This window comes from Lygodium microphyllum, chromosome 11 (assembly GCF_053477565.2).
Source record: "Lygodium microphyllum isolate KBCC chromosome 11, Lygodium_microphyllum_v1.1.10, whole genome shotgun sequence".
Classification (NCBI taxonomy): domain Eukaryota; kingdom Viridiplantae; phylum Streptophyta; class Polypodiopsida; order Schizaeales; family Lygodiaceae; genus Lygodium; species Lygodium microphyllum.
Window position 1 is genome coordinate 51099007 of NC_141145.1, and position 21900 is coordinate 51120906.

The window sequence follows — 21900 nt, forward strand, 5'->3', positions numbered from 1 at the left end:
AAGAGTGACAAGCAAAAACATAGACTTTATGTTATGATAAAAGATCATCTTTTGCAATATAAGCTGGCTACAAATACAATGTAACTCATTCAAATGAGCAGACATAGGAGTGTCTTCCTTTATACGAAGGTTCAAAAGCTACTTGAGCTAGTACAATTGTGAAGTAGGGCTTTGCTTATCATTAAGATTGCATAATTTCTTCCATAACTACCATGCCCATCCTTCAATCTAAATGATAGTAAAGTATACTTGCTTAGACAAAGATAAAATAATAGTAGACTTGCATAGCTTATCAAGGATATTCCAAGTGTCATGATAGATGTCTTTGGGGTTTATACCTTTGCATATCAATGGCTCAACCTACTTCCTTTGCACCAAAACCTGCCATAACTAGGCATTCTAAAAGGTCAAGTTATTTCCATCCAACTTATCAATGTTAGAGGTGGCATCCCTATATGACTGCAAAATAAAGAGAGAATAGGATGCTATAATAACAATAAATAGCCCCATAATTGAGCCAAAAATAAATCGAACAAGAGGAGAACAACTCAATGTATTGATGTTCACAAAGTAGGAGCACTAGCGTGCCTAACATAAGTGTTTGCTCTTAGTAAAATAGCTCAAAATTGAATATTATCAATGATGTCCATAATACTACAATAAATGAGAGCTTAACTATGAGCAAATGTCCAAGACAATATGCTCTCACTGCTAGGGAAGTCCATATAGCAATATGACTCACAATGTAACTAGTGATGTCCAATAAAAAGCATGCGACTGCAAGTACCAAATACTATCAAAGAATCCAAATGTGTCAAAGACAGATGCATCCCAACCATGGGGTAACCATGTACATGAGCTAACTATGCATAAGAGATCTCCAAGTGATGGTGACATCTACCAAACTACAACCAACTCACTACTCATGAATAGTAAAGCTCAGTACATAATGAAGCATGTATTCATGACTAAAAATCCATCTAATAGGAGAAAGTACTAGAGAACCAAATATCAAATAAAGATCAACCCACATTGATCCATGATTGCAAGAACAAGCTCTACATAAACCAATGAGCATATATAGAGATTCCATGAGCTCCAAAGGATAAGCTTTGCCATGAAAACTCAAAATACTCCCATTAGAAGCAACCCAAAGTAGCAAAGAGCAAAGAAAACTCAATGTATATACATCATAATATTGAAAGCCCAATAATGCCAAATAATACATCCAAGATCATATAAATGACATAAATATCCAATCCCATAAGTAGTAAATCGTTGATCAATGCAACCTTTATCAAATATGAATGTAAATGATCTTAAAATCAAAGCTCAAATCTTAAACAAGAGCCTAACATAACTAACAACAGTAAGCATACATATGATCTAACAACATTTTCGAATAGCATAAAAGCATGTATTTCACTGATATTCAGTACATATGCTTGCCACTATTCATGAAAACAATAAACCTTCCAATGGCTAGCAAAGCAAGCTCTAATTGATTCATAGAGCATCCTTCAGAATTAATGCATCATTCCAACATTAAACCATTAGTGTATAAGCATCAGAGAAACATGAATATTCAAAAGTTTATTGACCGAAATTATGAATAACAGGTCTATCCCCAACAATGAATCAATTGATGATCATCTTTGCCCCAAATAATGCCCAAGATGGAGTCTAAGATGTTGAGAACAATGCCCAAAGGCTAAGCAAGGAGTAGGAGGAGTGCTAGGAGCAAAAGGCTAATGTTGTGAGTGTAGGGACTACCCCTAAAATTGCATTGCATCTTTTGGGTTCTTGTCCTAGGGGTTTCCTTGTTGTGTTTGACCTCTCTCGAGGTCACTTGCCAATGAGCAAAGGTCCTCCTTGAGCTGGGAATGTAGGGGAGCTAATGCATACCTCAAACAAAAGAAGGAACGCATGCCATGGAAGCTTAGTTAAAGCTATCTTTCCCAAGTTGAAGTAAAGTTGCCTATGCCTACACAACCATGTATTTACTATAAACATTGTGATCACACACCTTGTACACTATAGGTGGTAGGCGCCCATTAGAGTAGCATTGCTTGGAAATCGTTTGTTACTTCTATGTATGTATGAAAGCCATTTCTAGATTTTGACGAGTTGGTCTCTCTCATGAGATCATTGAAGAGATCAACATGCAAGGTGAATTATCAGAAAAAAGTGGTTAACATGTCCAAGCATTCTACTTTAGTTTAGGAAGGGAACGTGGTAGGTTCTCTTCAATATTCTTTATTCTTTTAATGACTATTGAATAAGGGAAGCCCAACCACACATTGTGACTATTGGAGTTCCCACATCTTGCATGTCTCTCTCGTGCTCTCTTACTCTCTTACTCCATCTGTCATAGCTTGTATCTCTCTTGCTTCCACTTGGGCTTTACCCTTCAATTGGAATCAAAGCGTACCATTTGAGGAGCTCCTTCATCATTCACTTCAGCTTGTGACAAAAGCATGAGCTTGAAGATTTCATGGCAGTTTAACCCTCTACTTTCCAAGGTATGCATTGTGCGCCTGCTTCTTTCCACGTATTGAGGCTTGCTTCAAGGTTTCAAAGGACCTTGTTCATCATTGCTTGGGGCTCAATAGTGAGCAACAAGACCAATAAACACACTAGGTAGCTTAGTGTGATTTGTGCCACATCTCAACCTTCTATCCTTGACATTCTAGTAGTCATTGATAGCTCATCTGGCTCCTGTAGCACTAAGCAAATGCTTGGCAACTTCCCTGGCATTGTTTGGGACCCGTTTGAGCACTCTTTGTAAGTGGATACCTTAGCCATTGACTATATACTCATGACAACTTGTTATCATAGAAACATGGACAGCCATTTCTTTATTGTTTGAGCTCCATTAATGCTTAAACACCAAAGAAATGCTTGGTTCATGTGTTGAGGTACTCTTTGGATTGGTTTGAGCTTGCTTAGCTTAGTTTTAAATAAGGTTCATTGCTATACACACTATGGGTAGCAAGCTATCAACAATAAGCTTTATGCATTCAACGTCTACATGCTCTATGGGTATGCCACTTGAATGTATTGATGCTTGGACCTGGATATGATCATGGAATGCTTTCATGGGACTCGGTTTTGAGCTACAGTTGATGCCTTGGAGATTTGGCTACCTTCTTCACTTGCTTTAATGATTGTCATTTTATGAGAAGACTCATTGGGTTTTATGCTCCTTGATGTATTGGTTGATGTCTAGGGGCACTCAAATGTTATGTACTTAATGTATTGAGCCTTGCATTGCTCTTTTACACTCTAGATATACTTCCTTGGATGCACATTTGAGATATTTGTATTTACTCGGATACATTGCATTAGATCCTTGGATTTTCTATGCAATTAGGTTTGGTTTACTGAGACAATGGAACTCTTGCCTTATGTACATGCTCTCTTGGATACTTTTGGATGTAGTTACACCTACTAGTGGGCGGATTCGATTTATATGCTTTGGAGACAAGCACTTACCTCTTATCAACATGATTTAGCGATGTATACATGCTTCTTGGTTATGTATTGAGCTTCATTACTTGTCATGTATTTGACATATCTTTGCACTTGATCTTGAGATCTCTTACATACACAATGGCTATGCCTATGGGGTGTATTGGTTACCAACTTCCTTGAGTTTACAATAGACTCTAGTACCATTTGTATGCCTATTCATTGCTAGTTGCTTTTACATAGTTACCTGAATATTCATGGAAGTGGGAGCTTAGTATTTCCTAATTATTTGCTCACATAGTCTCGATCATACTACTACATTCATTACAACAATGTTGTAATCAATACAATAGTAATAATTAGACTTTTTAGCATTGTCTTGGAGAGCAAACATTATACTTTGGCAATCTATTACTTGTAGTTGGTGGACAGCTCTATACTTTGGTATTCCCTATTGTTTTTCCCTTGTTTTGGTTGAGTTTTGGGATTATTTTGTAGTCATTTATAGCAATGTACCCTCTTAGATTTTGTAGTGGTATACTATCATTATGACTGATTCTTCGAATGACAGTGCTATCTTCAATATTGACAAACTAAATGGCACAAATTTTTCTTATTGGAAGATGCAAATATGGTAGGTGTTGGTGCAAAAATATTAGATTAAGCCATTGAAAACCAAGTGTGTCTAGCCCAAAGGCATAGATCAGGATGATTGGGATGAGTTGGATTAGCTATATAAATCCACTCTTATATTGTCCTTGTCTAGACATTCCTTTAGAATTATAAACCACAATGCTAGAACTCATGAGATGTAGCCCTTGCATTGTTAGAGTATGGTTGCAACAATGACCAAACTTCTCACCCAAACAATTTGACTAACCATAAGGCTCTTGGATATTTGGAAATAAAACTAGTGGAGAACCATCCTCAAGTTGTCACAATTGGTGGGTCCAATAGGCTCATCATCCACACGTAGAGACAATTTCCATCTCTAGAGTAGAGGGAACTATCCTCATCTACTACTTCTTCATTAGTAAACCTCATCAACACGGGAGGACACAATTGTAATATCAACAAGTGTTTGCTCCCCAACACTTCCCTTGACCTCTTAAACCTTCCACGATTGATGATGTAAGTGCATTCTTTACATCCTAAAGAACATGATTGTCGTGCTTGAGGTAGTGGTTTATGCATGAGTCAATATAAAGGCTAGTTACTTGTTGAGATGCTCAATTAATGATATTGCAGTTTTCTTCCTCTTCGCCCATGATTTGACAACTTTAGTCACTTCTTGAGGCTCGATTCTAACTTGATGTGCTTATCGCAATATCCAAGCCATCTTTAAGGATTGTATAATAGGTCGGCCTACTGTGATCTCAATATGGCAGTTTGACATTGAGGGTACCTTGTTTAATTGTTGTCTTAGCATCCTAACTTGTTTTTTGAGAAGCATGCTGATGAAGAATGAGTTTTGAACTCTAAACTGCTCTACTTAACTAAAAAAACCAAATGCTTTTCGTCAATTTTATTAAGAAAATCCTCATAATGATGGTTTTGTAGCCATCAATAAAAAAAGATGGTGATGTGATTCCCCACGTGTTGAAATCACAGTTTGATCTTTTTGTGAAAAAACCACACCTCATATATCATCATCACATGTTTAAGCTTGTAAAATCAATAAACATTTGGCAACCCCAAATGCACCTAGCTTGGTGGAATGCCATTGATGTGACAACCCAAAAATATAGCTAATAAAGAATGTTGAAGATGAACACTAGTACTTTTAAACTAGTTCACTTTACTACTCACCAACCACGGGGTGATTGGTGGCCAGTGACCGAGGAGACTAAGACATTTGGGGTTAGTCATGTACTAGGGCCCCTTATCTATCATCACAAGAGTGGGTCGCGACGACTATAGTGGGGAAAATGAGAGTTTATCCTCCCTACTAGTGTTGCAATCACCCCATCATGCCTTTAACAAAGTATGCAAGAATTAATGCGGCCATTAACAGCTCGTTGTGGCGAATAAGAAATGACCTTTTTCTTTAACGCTACTAGGATGTCCATGGAAACGGCTAGCACGATGAGTTTAGGAGGGTCTCATCAAGTTTAATGAAGCCCTTCTACCCCTATGCATACATTGAGTGACACCATTTTAATGGGACAAGGAGGGATTTATTATCCCGGGTGCGACACGACTCTAAGGACGACTGTCAGGGTTAGTCGTGTAGTGGGCCCTCTTATCGATCATAAGGACGACTTGTCCTCATAAGTAGAGGGATCGTTAGTTGACGGGGGGCGTTAACGGCAGTTCAAAACGTAAGGAATTTAACGGCGGGGGACGAGGGAGATCGAGAGGTTCATGTGAAAGCGGAAAAGCGAGTGTTGTTGGTGGTTGGCCAGCGGTGTTGAAAACCCCTCTCACTCTCTCAACAAACAAAACAAACAAACACGCACACTCTTCGTTCCCCCTTCAATACCCCTCGCGCGCGCACACATATTCTCTCTCAATCAACCAACTCCATCGCCAACAGCCAAAGCCCCTCCTTTGCTTGCCTTTTGACACCCTCCCCTGCATGCGCGCCTTAACCTAGAGATCCTTTCCCAGCTTCACACCCTCTACTCTGCGTCCTCTTCTCTTCCTTCCAGCTCCTTTTTTTTTGGTCCCTGTTCTTAATCACCATTTAGGGTTTTTTCACCCCCAGCATGCATACGGTGGAGGAACGCATCAAGGGCCCCTGGTCTCCCGAGGAGGACAACGTCCTCAGCAAGCTTGTGGAGAAGTTTGGAGCTCGGAACTGGAGTCTTATCGCCCGAGGTATCCCTGGCCGATCCGGCAAATCGTGCCGCCTCCGGTGGTGTAATCAGCTGAACCCTGGCGTGAAGCGCAAACCCTTTTCAGGTAACTGTTATTCATAACTCTGTCCTGTTGAGCTTCAACATTTTGGTCTATTGGAGCTGTGATTTGAATGAAGGAGAATCCATAAAAGAAAAGATCCCTTTCAAGCGACTGTTCTTGATAACTCTGTCCTGTTTAAGGCTTCTCCTTTGAGACAACGCCTGTAGGATCTTTATATACCTTTGTCCATTCTAAGAGCCTCGAGCTGTAGTAGTTTTGAAAAAGCACAATCCATAAAAAAGAGATGCAAATTTGAATTTTGCTTCATGATTTCTTAAGTATTAAGATTTAGAGGATCTTTTTCAGAAGTTTTAGCAGGGGTCTGGTTCGTTTCCCTCATTAGTTTGTTGATTGATGTGCCACCAGTTTTTACGTGTGTGGATGGAAAGATCATGTGAGAACATGCACACATGTTTGTAGGTTACTCGATCTGACTTGGGTAGCAGTTAGCCCATAATTACATAGCCTCATAGAAGCAGTATAAAAGGAGAGAAATCAGTATGTGCTTAGTGAAACAGTTTGCAATATATTATGTGCTTGTGAAAGTGGAGTACTAGCTATCATACCCTACTATGATGTATTTGAGATTTCAAGATTATCCAAGCACTTTCACACCAAAAAAGCCTGTGTAAGTAATTGTATGCATGAATGCGTCAGCTGAAGACATGATTTACTGGTATTGACATGTAAGCAGACAAGCCTAGGATAACACACTTGCCTAGAGACTTAAAGAGAAGTGGACCGAATGCCGCTATTGACTTGTAGTGAAGTAAATAAGGCCAATGATAGGCTAAAAGCCTTTGCAATAAGATTAGAGGACTAGGGCTTAGGGTTTGCTATAAATAGGCAGCCCTAGCCAAAGTTAGGGGCCTTTTGTCATTATGAACTTGGAAGTCATGTGAGTTTTCTTGATAGTCACATTAGTTCATGTCTTTCACCTGCATGGAGGTGAGTTTCGATGGCATCAGCTTCTTTCAAGCATTTCTTTCATGTTTCCTTAGGTTAATACATTTCAACTTCTTTTCCATGTCAATTCCTTGTTGATTCCATTAGATTAGGCAAGTTTGATTTAGTTAGAAGATCCCTTCATTTCAATGGTATCAGAGCCTTGCTTTGATCCAAGGCAGGCTTTAATTCCATCATTTTCATGATTATGATCTGACTGGGGAGGTCATTTTCATGGAAGATCTAGATACAGGTATAATTTCTGTGTAACTAGAGTTGAAGACATAGTTACATGGTTTGGTTTCTTCTTGATAGTGACTAGTCAGGTTGTACTACTTCAAATTGTGGTTATTTTAGTGCTTCTTGATAGAGACATGGGGGCAAGATGGAGGTTCATAGCTACTTTGGCAGGTTGTTATAAAATTTCACTCCATTTTGAAGGCATATGGACCAAAAGAGGGTTAGACATGGCTGGAGGACACTTAAACCATAGTTACTTTTGAGAAGGAAGGGTTTCTTTTTGAGACTTAGTCTTTCTCTCTCCGATTCAAGTTCCCTACAAGCTTTCATTGAAGCTATGGTCCAAGAAATCATCTTCCATCCCACTCCAATGGCTTCAATGGTTTGTTTGGTTTCTTAGTCTTGAATCTATGGCTTTTAAGCTCTCCATGGAGCACCTATAAGCCATGATTTGGCTTAACCATCTCATGTAATACTTCAGCATATGTTTACGTTGACTACGCTGTTTTGATATACTCCTATACTAGCGTGAGAAATCTGAAGTAGATTGAGCTTAAGAGCTCAAGCAAGCCTCTATAATGGACAAGCAAGCTCTCTTCCAAGTGATCTTCAACTTTCATGGTCATTATTTGAGCTTTCATCTCTCATATCAACCCTATGTTTGACAGTCTAGGACAGCATAAGAAAATTTCAGAATTATTTATTCATGTCATGGGGCTTTTGCTTTAATCCATCTCTTGAAGTGTCTATGCAAGCTATGAGTCAGACATTGAGGGTTCTTTGTACTTGGAAGCTTTGTTTGAGCATGGCTATGGAGGTTTCAAACGGTAGGATTGACAATTTTGGACAGCATGAATAATTTTTCAGATTTCTCAATCCAAATCAAGGGGATTTTGAGGATAAACCACTATTGGAGCATCTTCATACTCATGACTTCAATCTTTGGACAAGATTGAACCGACATTGAAGAGTTTTGGACCTATCTTGACCTATGGAGGTTATGGACAGCATAGGTTTCAATTTCCACTGAAGTCATTAAGTTTCTCTTCAATCTCGAACTCTTCAACCATCATTGGATTGCCTACTTCCAATATCCAAGGTCTCTTATCAAATGGAAGAGGATTTTGCCTTCCATCAACCGAGTATGTTGCAGGGAATTCAATTCCAACAAAGAGCACGGAGAGTCTTGACTATATGGAGCTGAATTGAAGCTGTTTTAATCAATGGTTCTTCATTAACAATATGCTTCAACCCCAAGTACAAGAGCTTCCGCAAACAGGGCCACTCCGGATTGACAAAGGTTTGAGCAAGTTTTGAAGGTTTGGAGTTCTTTCTTTTCATGGGAATGATGTACAACATAGTACTTCAAAATTTTGGCAAATTTCAGTGGAGAATAGAACTTCATTTCATTTTCAAAGTCTCAATCCACTCTTGGATCATTCCATCTACATTTCTTAAAAGAATGCATAGAGTTTAAAGCTGCCATTCTTACCAAGATGTCATGAAGATTGAAGACTTACTGTTACCTATAAGCATTCTTAGCATTGTATCATGTTTGGAGCATGATAGAATGGGTATTTTGATATGGGCAGCATGAAGAGAAATGTATGGCAGCATAAAGACACATGTATGAGTTTCTTATAGACAAATGTATGGGTATTTTGAAGGCAAAATGCAAGAGCAGGCAAATGTATGGGTATTTTGAAGGCAAAATGCAAGAGCAGACAAATGTATGGGTAGCCTAATACTCGTCAAGACATGTTTGTTTCATGTATGAATAGCATGTATGGACCTTGACATGTAGGGTATTTCCAATATCAATATCAATAAGTGCTTTTCAAGATTGAATGCTCTTTTTGGCACCTTTCAACAAGATTGAACAAGCAAGTGGGTTCCTCTTTTCTTTGCATATACTATGGATTACACTTGACCAAGTCATTGAGGGTATACAATGTATGACAGTTAGACTATTGCAGAGCAAAAATTGGTGTATTATGGGCTTATTTGCAGAGAATATACTTGGATTATCAATGTACTTACTGATTTGAAGCATCTCCTAACTTCTTATGGGTGGAAGACATTGTTCATGAGGTAAAACAGGGCCAAAATAGAGTAAAAACAGGGTGCAGTCCACTATGGACAGATCTGGAAATCCTTTTATAGAGAGGGGTATTTCTGCTTATAAATTGAAACCAACACTCTCATTTGAAGCTAGACATCATAGGCTTCAAATAGAGCTATCATTTGTTCCATTTGGACTTGTATTCATCAAGTTATGGCCAAAATTGTGTCTATGGATAGTTGGGACAGCATGCATGTAGAGAACAGTTTGGCAAGTAATATAAGATGGGCATTGACAAACTCATTACTCTCTTTGATGTATGGCTACCACCTACAGCAGTTTCCAATGTCTCAAGTCCTTCCACTTGTGAGAACTATGGTCAGCAATGTCAAGATACTTCAGTGAATGAGTATGTATCTCATGGCAACTAAGCATATGAACCATATGGCACTTCTCCCTCATACGAGCAACATTTTGGCAGATGTCTTGAACAAAATGGATGCTATACTTCATGTCATGATGAGCAAAATGGGTATCATTCAAACCATTTTGGTCAACAACAACAAGATTATGTTTCTTATGACAGATTTGATTAAGAATATCATGCTCGTATTCCTTACCAAAGCAATGACTATCATGGCTACTTTGAGCAAGGATATAATGCTTGTGAAGATTCTTTTGCTTATGATCAGCATGTACATACATTTGGACAGCAACATAATGTATTTGATCAGCCTTCTCATCATGATTATCATGTTTCTCCTTCAAGGTTTCATCCACATGACTTTGGACAGCATGCCTATAAAGATGCCTATGGTAATGTCTATGAGAATGTCAGCCATAATGATTAGCATGACATGGATGAATGTAGTAGTTATGATCATTTTTATGGACAGCATTATGAGAATGAGAGCTATGACACTTACTGTCAGCCCAACCATATGGGTTATGTACCACATGCGGCACCTAAAGCATTACAAGCTGAAGATTTCTACGAAGAAGAGCAAGTACATGCAGATGTGGACAGCATATATGGTAATGACGATAATGAAGAAGAGCAAATGGAGAACAATGCTGAAGAATATGAGGACAATGAGGAGGACCTTCATGAGAACCTCACTAAGGACAGCATGCAATATAAGAAGGACTTTCATAAGACCTCTATCCTTCAAGAGGGACATGATTATGCAAATTTTGGTTTCTATGGTGATGCTATTGATGTTGCATATCAGCCCATAGGTGATTGGGATATGTACATGTTGGATAATGAAGATCCTTTACATCCATTTGACCATGATGACTATGAGGCGGATTATGAGAATGTTCATTACCCTTTTGATTCGGGGGATCATTGGGATGATTTTTCTTTTCCATTTGGCCCGGGCATAGTCATTGACAATTTTGGCAGTTGTTTTCATGATGATGATCACTTTGATGGATTCCCATTTGATCCGGGAGGATTGCTATGGAAGAATGACTAGACTTTTTGATCCCTTGACCTGCAAATATGATTGACAGCTTGTCTTCATTGATTTTTATTCGGTTTATGGGAGAAACAGTTGAAGAAGCATGAGTTGACTGTTTAATACAGCTTGCTATATTAAATTCCTGTCATAAGAATAAATGGTTTGATGTCATCAAAGTCAAGATTTTATGCTTGGATGTGATGCTCCTAGGTGTATTCTTCAAAATGACACCTCATTTGTTTGATTCGGAGCTATATTTCAGAAGTCATGACTCTTTTACTATGACAGCCTTTTCTTGGACAGCATGAGCAGCATGAAGACAGTCATGAACTTCTTGGACCATGGATTCTTCTTCAACTTGTGTCTTTGAACTTTTATGCTACATCCATTGTAGTATTTTCCCATTTGTAGCTTTGAGGACAAAGCTAATTGAAGCAGGGAGGGTTTGTAATGAAGTAAATAAAGCCAATGACAGGCTAAAAGCCTTTCTAATAAGATTAGAGGACTAGGGCTTAGGGTTTGCTATAAATAGGCAGCCCTAGCCAAAGTTAGGGGCCTTTTGTCATTATGAACTTGGAAGTCATGTAAGTTTTCTTGGTAGTCACATTAGTTCATGTCTTTCACCTACATGGAGGCGAGTTTCCATGGCATCAGCTTGTTTCAAACATTTCTTTCATGTTTCCTTAGGTTAATACATTTCAGCTTCTTTTCCATGTCAATTCCTTGTTGATTCCATTAGATTAGGCAAGTTTGATTCAGATAAAAGATCCCTTCATTTCATGACTAAAGGGATTCTATTCTACGTTTGGTTCCCATCTTTGTGCTTGTAATGATTTGCGCTGCTCATTGCAGTTACATCCTGTCCCTACTTTTTCACTAGGTTTTATTCAAGTTTCTATTGCTTGTCTGTGACAATCCAGCAGAAGTTAAGTAGAAACATCAATAAACTCAACTCCCAAGGCACAAAGAGAAGCGGTAATGCTGAAAAATGATGATGATATCTGCTTGTGAATGTCCATGTGTCTAAGAATGATCATCATTGGTTTTGACATGTCTATGTCCTAAGAATGCAAGTGGAAATACAGTGCTCAAACCAGGGAACTGCTTCTATCAACAGTAAATTATAGAATGGAGTGGTTGTAATGGACAAGCTAGAGCCTAAAGTAATCTGAAGCATCTGTAATCTGTGTCAAGAGTGTGGAGGCCCTCAGGTAGGTGTGCTAATAGCCTATCACCCCTAAGAAGATTACCCTTGAGGCTAGTTTTTTTTTCCCTTTTTTGGGTTTACAGCCTGCAGGCCAATAACAGAACACCTTGCTTGTTACTGTTGGTGGATTTCAATGATATTTTGGTCTCCAACAGAATGTGATTTGGCTAGAGTGAAGGTTTTTTGGGTATCACTTGTGAAGACGAGGGTTGACAAGTGCACAAAGAGTACAAACTCCTTGAAAACAAATGAATGTTTAGATGAATAGAATGAAAATGGAAGAGTGAATACAAGTACTTTTGCAGAAGCAGGGCATGAGAATCAATGAATAAACAGAGTGATGGGACTGGTGCCAACTGCTGAAGGTGGACCAAGGCTTGAAGGGAAGTAAATGGGGACTTAGAAAGTACAAACAGCAGGGTAGAATGTGTCATCAGTGGTCTCTTGTATGGGACTTAACCATCAGATATTTGTGTTTTTCTGCTGCGATTCTCCTCTAGACATCATTGATTGCATTTGATACTGTTGCTGCCTGTGTTTACTGCTTTTCTGCATTATTTTTAATGCCAGTGACAGCATTAAATGCTTCTTTGTCTACATTTACTCCTTGTAGTATTTGCATTTGCAGCCTCCTTGAGCTCTTGAAGGCTGGGCGACAGGGCTTTCAGCCTTTGTCCATCTTATCTTGGCTGATCCTTCTCGTTTTTTCTAAATTTTGTGATTTGTTACCCTCCACACTACGTGTCAACTCCGTTTAGTGCAGTCTATGGTGTGCTTTGGTTGTGCCCTCTCTCTCTCCTTCTTCTTTCCTTTATTTTCTTTTCCTATCCTCTCTAAATGCCTCTCCCTTGCTATTCTACTAATGACAAACTTTACGACTCTAATTACCTAACATGGAGTGTTGTTATGGAAGCATGGTTGTGTAGAAGCAGTTATGGAGTGTTGTTTCTGGAGCTATTGAGCATCTTGAGTGCCCCATTTCTCTTCTAGCTGATTTCGATGAGGATAACCATGAGGAAGCTATATTCACATGGGATTCTGATGGTGCCCATGCCTATTCACTGTATCTCTCAAGAGGTTCTTTCGGCGGTGACCTCTTACAGGATTGCTTCAGCAATATGAGCAAAGCTTTAGATGTACGAGGCTCCCTCGATTATGTGTGCAATTATCCTTATGGATAGTTGCAGTAGATGAAGTTCGAATTGAAGAATACTATTAAGTCCTTCTTGCTTCGTGTTACATAAGTACATGATTAGCTTCGACACATGTAGTTTGCCCTTCTAGAGGCTCATCTTGTGGGGATTGTGCTTTACAAGCTCCCTTCGGAGTTCAATGGAGTGGCTAATGCTTTGCAGGCCCAAATATCATTGATGCCAATGAGCTTTACTCGTATGTCCTTCATGCTGCTTGAGTGTGAGGCATCTTTGCGTTTACAAGGGAGGCTTCTCTCTTGTATGGTGGCTCCAATGAGGCATTTGTAGCTTTAGAGAGGGGTGACAAGAAGAAGAAGTCGAAGGCCCAATGTTATCATTGTGGTAAGAATTGACATTTACGCAAGGATTACAAAGAGTTAGTGGCTTCGAGGAACAAGAAGGAGAAGAAGAGGTAGTAGGCTATAGACTTCTTTCGCCAGTCATGACTCTGACTTGGATGATCAGATCCTCTATTCCAAGCCAAGGCCAAGGTGTGGAAGGGGTTATCTTCTTCGAATTGTGGGAAGGGCTTGGTAGCCCCTCTTTTTGCTGCTTTCTAGTGCAGGTTATGTGGTCATCCCTTATAACTCTCTAGTGCTTAGAGAGGGCGTGTGAGAGGGTGGAGAGGTTGGGCAGGTGAGCGTAATCTATATAGGTATACAGGTGCACAGGTTCTAGAGAGGGACTTCCATGACACATCAAATGAAGTCTGGGAGGTTTTGAAATCTTGGAGTTGGGATTGACTTCCAGGTTCATGATGGGTTGTTATTTAACAAAGAGCGGGGTTGGCTTTGTCAGAGTGGAGTGAATGCGAAAGTTGTGAAGAAATGCTCTAAATGCAAAAAGCGCAAAACCAATCGTAGTTAAACATAGTTAGGGTAACACAGAGATAGTGAACACAATGAATAATAAAGCGGATGAATAATGAATATACAGTGCTCATGCAACAAATACACCATGTAGTGAACACTGAACCTCAAACTCTCGTATCTTTGGGATCAAGGCAGAGGTTATGAGCTGTAGAGTGTGTCATACTCTGAATGGAACTTGAATTGCAGCAAAGGCAACCTTCAAGTGTTGAACATCAACAAACATAGCCAAGGAAGGTTGGATTTGATGCAAATTTAAGGTAGGAGAGAGAAAGATTGAAAACGCAGGTACCTAAGGAGAGAGAAAATCTCCATGATAGTTGCTATGTGCAAACACAGTAGATAGAGGTGATAGAATGTTAGGGTGATAGCTAGAAGCCCAAAAGGGCTGTTGATGTATCTCCTCGAGCTGAATCTCTCCCACCAACACCTAAAAAGCAAGTGAAGAGGATAGGCTACCAATGGGGTATAAATAGCCTGAAATAAAACCATAAAATAATGCAAGTGGCCAACAAAAAACTGACCAACTTGATCAACAACCAATTGATTGCAACATAAATGAATAAAATAATCAGCACTGACTAGCCGACTTGCCACGTGGCATAGTTATCTGTCTGAAAAGATGCTCGTACATTGTGACTGCTGGAAATGCCCACTAACTAATAGGAAAAATATGTAATGCTCTTTGAGATATCTGATTGCCCCAATTGTATCTTGAGAAATGCTAGTTTAGGGGATGACTAATCTCTAACACCCTGTCACGGGGACGTGAAATTTTGAGATGCTTTAATCTTGCTAGTAACATTTGATTAAGTTATTAATCAAATGTGCAAGGTTGTTTAGCACATGTGATGCACATGGCAGTTATTTCATGGGAATGGGCCAAGGACCCCGAGGATGCAGTGGGTGTTAAAAACAAAAGTTGTGTTAAGTTATGCCAACTGGGTTTTGGTGGTCAATTGGTGCCAGGTTGGACCCTAGGACAATTGTTTGGCCATTAAGTGTCAGTGGTGACACTAGGGACTAGCATTAATTAATTAATTAATGCTAGTCTAAGGGTCAACAGAGGTTGGGAACCACTCGAAGTTGCAAATGGCCTAGCCAATTTCATTACAGATGGGCATGTTTAATTTTGGGCAGGGTCAAAAGGACTGAAATTAATTTTCAGAATTAATTAATTCCGAAAAATTAATTTAATGGCTGAAAATGCATTAGGAAGGCTACCACTTGGCAAAACTTTCCCATGCAACTAGGGAGAAGGCTGTTGGAGGGTGGTGGAAGCTGAATTGCAGCCATTCTGTGCTTGGTGGAGGGAGAGGAGGTGATCAGATTTGGCTCTGAGAGGCGGCGATGACTGATCACGTCCCGCGGCAGGACAGGGGGTAGCTGGTTTTCTCTTCCGCCTCAAGAGAGACGGCGGAAGAAGAGGAGGGCTCGCTAGCTGAGCTAGTGTTTTACTCCCCTTTTGAAGCTGTTGGTGCCATCAGATTTGTCATCAGAGCTACCGATCAAAAGATACATTTCAGTTGATTTTCTCTCTCTCTACAGCATTCTCTCATCTCCTCCAGTTTATGCTCAAGCATTCTCAGTAATTCTCAGCCATTGGTAACAGAGTATAGCCAAATTTGGTGGACAACAGGGAGTTTACTGCTGTAAACCCTAAATTACAGCAGTAATTAGGGTTTAGCAGCCACCTTGGGACCTGTGCCATCAATCAAAGGCATTGTACACTGAAATCAGTACCGGAAATTCGTGGAATTGTGAGGATTTCAGATGCCAGTCCATCTATTGTGAATTTGGGGCAGCATTTGACCAGTTGGGGTTTCATTTGCTGATTGCTGTAATTAAGTGCTTAATCAGGTTAAACCACCCTATCCGAGAAGATAGGCTGGTTTCACACCCCCTCTTAGATCCTAGACACGATATAAGGCTTAGGGATTTGGAGTGTTGTCAGAGAACAACCTAAGGAAATGCCTTCGTAAATAAATATGCAAGATTATCCTCTATCTTGCAATAAACCACATCAATGGTTTCATCCAATATCTTCTCTCGAATGAAATAGTACTGAATCTAAATGTGCTCTGACCTAGCATGGTATAGTGGGTTTTGTGCCAAGGCAATGCAACTCTCATTGTTGCAATGAAGTGTCGTAGGACCTGTTTGAGGATAGCCAAGCTCACCTAGCAACCTTTGAAGCCACATTGACTCACATGTGGTAGACGCTATTGCTCTATACTCAGCCTCTGTGGAAGAAAGGGCAACAGTGGGCTGCTTCTTGCTACTCCATGAGATAACATTGTACCCAAAGTATAGCAATATCTTGTTGTTGACCTCCGTTGGTCAACATTTTTGGCCCATTGTCGAGCCTGTAAGAACCAAAGGCAAATATCTAGTATCTATTGGATAATGAATATTGAGATTTGGGGAGTTAGTAGGTTTGCCAGCTTATATGTGAGTCTGTGCATGCCTACCAAGCCTAGGCACATTGCCTTTTATTTAGGCATTATTTTAGTGGTTTTTGTGTGGCATTTGTGGCATTTTATGCCAGTTGACCAGCATTAAATGTTGGTTGACCAGCTGCCATTTTAGGCCTATTTTATACCTATTTAGTATGTGGCTCCTCCTTCCATTCAGTCATCATTATTCTTCAGGTGGTCTTCCTGTTGGAGAGAAGAGTCGGTGCCAGTGTCCATGCAACTAGTGACTCACTGTTGTATGCGTCATTCTCGTATTTGGTATATGGGTTCGATTTTCCAAGCACATCTTGAGTTCTCTTCTTTTGTAGTGTTCTTTTGTTTTCTATCTCTTGTGTCTTGTGTTCAACTGTTTATTTCAGCACTTGTCTGTGCTTCCATTGCTGCACTACTTCTGATATGGTATTAGATTGCATGATCTAGGTTCTTGCCATGATTTTTTTGCTAATTACAAGTCTTTCTTCCCTTTGATGATCAGGCGACTTGTTGGTGGTGGTTTTCAGCCTGTGTGTACTCAGCTACTACTTGCGTTTTCTAACCAACAACTTGCATTTTCAGCCTGTGCTTGGATTCTAGCTTGCAATCATCGGTTTGTTGCATTAAATACTCAACCAACTTGTGCTTTTGGTTTTCTGCCCCTAACCATGCTCCCTTCACCCTGGTTACACCTGCACTCCTATATGGGGCATCTATTTGGGGTCAAGTCTCTTCCACACGAGGAGACAACCTTTGGGAGACCAGGATGGACTAGAGAAGGAATATTATGATAGGTGGGAGCATATAGAAAGACCATTGGTCATGATGATCTCATGTATGATACGAGTGAAGAGCTCGACCCCACATGAGATTGTTAGTGTTGAGTTGGGAGCATCACCCATGGTAGTTGAGGCCTTGGTCTAGGCAGTGACTTTCATATATAGACTATGGGAGCTCCCCCAAGATAGATATCCAGATCTAGCCTTGGCCTCGTCTAGACTGCTAGCAGTAGATGGTGATAGACATTGTTGGTATACTCAAACGAGTACATGGATGAGTTTACATGGGATGTGGATTGACAAACCGCCGCCCCCCTTTGACTATAGTTTGGATTGCTTAAGCCGATGAGAGCTGAACCATGTGACTAGACCCACTTCCTTTAGGTATCTGAGGATGGTTTCATCACTCGACCTAGTTACATGGATACACAACTGCCTCATGGATTGCGTATAGTTATTGGTCAGAACCGCACCTCATCCCATGACTTGAGGATTGAGACAGACAGATGGGAGGGCATATAGATAGAGGAATGCGTATGCCCACTATGCGACAGAGAGCCAGAGGTAGAGGAATACTGCATGTGCTGATGCACGATATATAATGATATATGAGGTCACTGTTTGTTTCGAGAGGGCTTTGGACCCTTAGACGAATTATACAGTTTGACGATCATAGATGTTTGGGTTTCTTCCTATTGGAGCTACAAAGATGTAGAGCAGCTGTTTCTATGGAGTAGGAGGCCGCCACAACTTGGCTCTCATAGACAGAGAGCAGTCATTGAGTTTCTCACTACTACACGTCTGAGTATGGCACATACCAATACTATTGTCACACAGCCTACAGCAGTACATCATCATTGGACCTCATCTTCTGTAGGTATCCCTTTGGATAGACCAATGGCACTCGGCTGTTCTAGGTGCCCATGTCCACCTGGATGAAGGCCTAGACATCCACACCACAGACAAATTAGAGCCATCATTGAGCGCCACAGGAGACAAATGCCGAGATGCCTCAGCCATGCAGAGATACATCTCCCTAGAGGACAGATATCTCATTGATGGAAAGCTTCCTTTTTCTACTTTTACTTTCAGATCATCGACATGTTTTCTTTTTATAGGATGCTATTTCACTTTTCAGTCTTATAGGCATGTTTTTCATCTTTTCTCATTCCAGATGAGAAACACACCATCATTATATGTATTGCTTTGGTTTGATAGGCCACATAAGCCTTTTAGAGACATTAATATACTCTTTGTGTGTGTATGTGTGGTATTTTAGGCTGCTTTTCCCTGGTTTGTTTCTATTTTGGAGCTTTTGGGGGCAATGGATGTGTGTAACGAGCAAAATGAGTTTCTAGGATTATTTTGAGAGGGTTTTTAGTAACCTATGCTATATAAAGCACTTTTATATTGGTGCAATGCTGGATCACCTGTTGCTGCAGTCCATGCATCTGACACAGTTTCTTATTTTCTGCAGAGGAAGAAGATCGCAAGATTATTGAAGCTCATGCAAAACATGGAAACAAATGGGCTTCAATTGCCAGACTACTTCCTGGTCGTACTGACAACGCAATAAAAAACCATTGGAATTCAACACTCCGCCGGAAGTATCTAAATGATGAGAAAGCAAGGAGAGAACTGTCATCAGATCATTCAGATAAACCAAAGGAAGAAATCAGTGACACTGATAAGACTCGGCCAGCTGCTGACGAAACTGGTTCTGATTGTGGGACAGAACGACATCAAAAGTCTGAAGATTGCATTGCTTCTACAGAACCAAAGATTGAGAGTTGTAGCGGGCAACCTTTCCTGAGTTTGACACAAGAAAGATCAGAGTTGACACCTAAATTTCCGAATACTGGGATCACGGAAGAACACACTTCTGTCTCCACTATTTCCCCTATTATTAGACCAACACCTCGTCCAAGTGCCTTCACTAGTTATAGTGCTTTATCTGCAAATAAAGCTAAAGGTACTGTTCCAGAGTCAAATACACTGCCCACAGCTCAAATGAGCAATTGTGCACAGCCAGTGGTCTCTTCTGTGAGGCCAAGTTTTGAAGCAGACTGGTCTTATCTCACATCTCATGGAGTGTCTCCACGTTTCAAACCCTTCACATATCAAAGCATGCCCCAAGTGCGTAGTCAATGTGGTCGTGGGTGTTGCATGATGCAAGGAAAGGAAAGCTGTCTCTCTCCTAAAACACCTTTGATGGGACCAGAGTACATAGAGTTTGTGGAAGAACCATTGTCAGCAGGAAGCCATGGCAGTCAGTTGTTCGAGTTTGGGGGGATGCAAAGAGAGCAGACAAATCTTGCAGGAGACCAATGCCTTCAGGGTTCTACTGAGAGGTCTCCCCTCTTTTCAATCCAGAATCTAATTTCACAGATGATATGCCCTCTAATACAGAACCAATTAAAGCAAGAGAAGGCAGAGGAGAGAGTCATGGAAACTCAATATACTGCATCAGGTCGGCATAATGACTTGGTTGGCATCATGCAAGATCTGATTGCAAGAGAGATTGCACAGCACACTATGGCAGCAGTACAGGTTCATCAGAGTAATGAACACAGGTCATAAAAGCAAATAGAGAAGAAAAATCCACTGGAATAAGTTAAGATGTTTTAGTGCGGAAGCATTTGACTTACCTTTCATGAACAATTGTACGCAGTTGAAGAGAACTTGCAAGGATGCACTGGTATTTTTTAGAAGGGATGGCTCAAACGGTGCCTGTATGAGTCCTGAAAGGATTGCAACAAGATTGCACTGTGCCAAATGGTTCTCAGAATATTTGATTAAGGATGGCATAGGGGTATTGATAGAGGGAGTCGCACTATTTTATGACGTCTAATGGAGATGAGAATACACGAAGAATGTTCCAATTAACAAGCAGCAGCAAATTTTTATTCATATTGCATATATGAGAGGATTGATGATTATTTGGTCCTGGAAGGAAACAGATTGGTTCCATCAATGCCATTCTTTGGGTGGTTCTCAAGCTCGCTATAGTGGTCTTCCGTTGCACGCCAAGAAAGCCTTGGATTCTGCAGAGCCTTCTAGTGATTCCCTGCATCTTGCTACTTAACTGAAGGTTGCTTTCTGAGCAATCATACAAGCCAGTGTTTACGAAAGTTGGTGACGGTCATAGGTGCAGGGCCCAGGCACAGGATGCATGCCTGTGGGATGTTGGAACTAGAAGTAATGAGACAGGTGACGGCCATAGGTGCAGGGCCCAGGCAGAGGATGCTTGCCTGTGTGGGATGTTGGAACTAGAAGTGACGCGATAATCAGCATTACGGATCTCTGTTTTTGACTGTAATTCTCAATATCTGTGCAGGGAGCTATTCTGTAACACATTGCTAGTGATAAATGATTTTAACAGCCTGTATTGTTTTGTGTGATAGACGGCTGTGGGAGCCCTACATCTTAAAACTGTGGATGTGCAGGGCAGTTATTTTGTATTGTGTTGCCAGTGATAAATGAAGTGATAAATGATTCTTTGAGTTATACATTGTTCTGCGTGACTAGAGCTGTATCCAATGTTGCAATACTTCCCACTTCGAAGTGATACACAACTATCCACAGATGTATATATGTCTACAAATATCATGCTGTGTGTCTGCGGACAAGAAACATATCATTTGTTGCCATGTATGAGTTCTAATATGTGGACCAAAAATGAATTCAAATGTATGCATACATGCTTATGAATGCATGTATGCATCTTGTGTCTCTATGAGTGTATGCATGCATGTAACATGAACGGAATGGGAGGCCCTGCAACCTGGCACTGCTGTAGTGAGCTTGCTTGCAATCAAGGCCACACTTCGAAACACAATTATTGAGGCTTTCCTGTTAGACAGCACCTGTTGTCATGTAATCATTGAGGATTTTCCTTCGGGACATGACGGAAGCATGGTGCAAAAGTGTTTGGTTGTGGCTCATGACGATGGGTCATTAAAGTAGCAAATGGGGTAAGGCTCTGGCACGTCCTGTGTCCACCATCACAAATTGCATGTTTTCTGAGAGTTTCCAGCACGTCTTCATTTGATTGATAAACCCACTCTGATCTAGTCATCTTGACAGCTTGTAAGCGTCGGGATTACTGGTGGGTCAAGTGTATGAGCTGCAGGCTTCTACCACCAATGTGCATACAGGTTGTAGGAGAAGGTAACGAGCATGTACGTCAACCCTACAATTAAATTTATTCTATTGGTGGTATACATGCTAGTTGATTGACATGCTAGAGTTTCCTGTATGGATGTGTGCTGTGTAGATACGTATCTATGTGTATGCATGCATACATGGGTTGTATGT

General features: G+C 40.4%; 1 protein-coding gene across 1 annotated transcript; it reads left to right on the forward strand.

Annotated features, from left to right (window-relative positions):
- The first annotated feature begins 5918 nt into the window (after positions 1-5918).
- On the forward strand, positions 5919-21730 carry LOC148028808 (transcription factor MYB1-like). The gene is made up of 2 exons (XM_087687597.1): positions 5919-6375; positions 19061-21730. The coding sequence occupies exons 1-2, from the start codon at positions 6180-6182 to the stop codon at positions 20161-20163; spliced, it is 1299 nt and encodes a 432-aa protein (XP_087543723.1). The 5' UTR covers positions 5919-6179; the 3' UTR covers positions 20164-21730.
- Positions 21731-21900: the final 170 nt, after the last annotated feature.

Excerpts from the sequence above, each read along its gene's own strand:
- LOC148028808 (XM_087687597.1), top strand. The coding sequence starts at position 6,180 with ATGCATACGGTGGAGGAACGCATCAAGGGCCCCTGGTCTCCCGAGGAG. Across the intron at positions 6,376-19,060 it reads GAAGCGCAAACCCTTTTCAG|AGGAAGAAGATCGCAAGATT; the intron begins GTAACTGTTATT and ends TATTTTCTGCAG.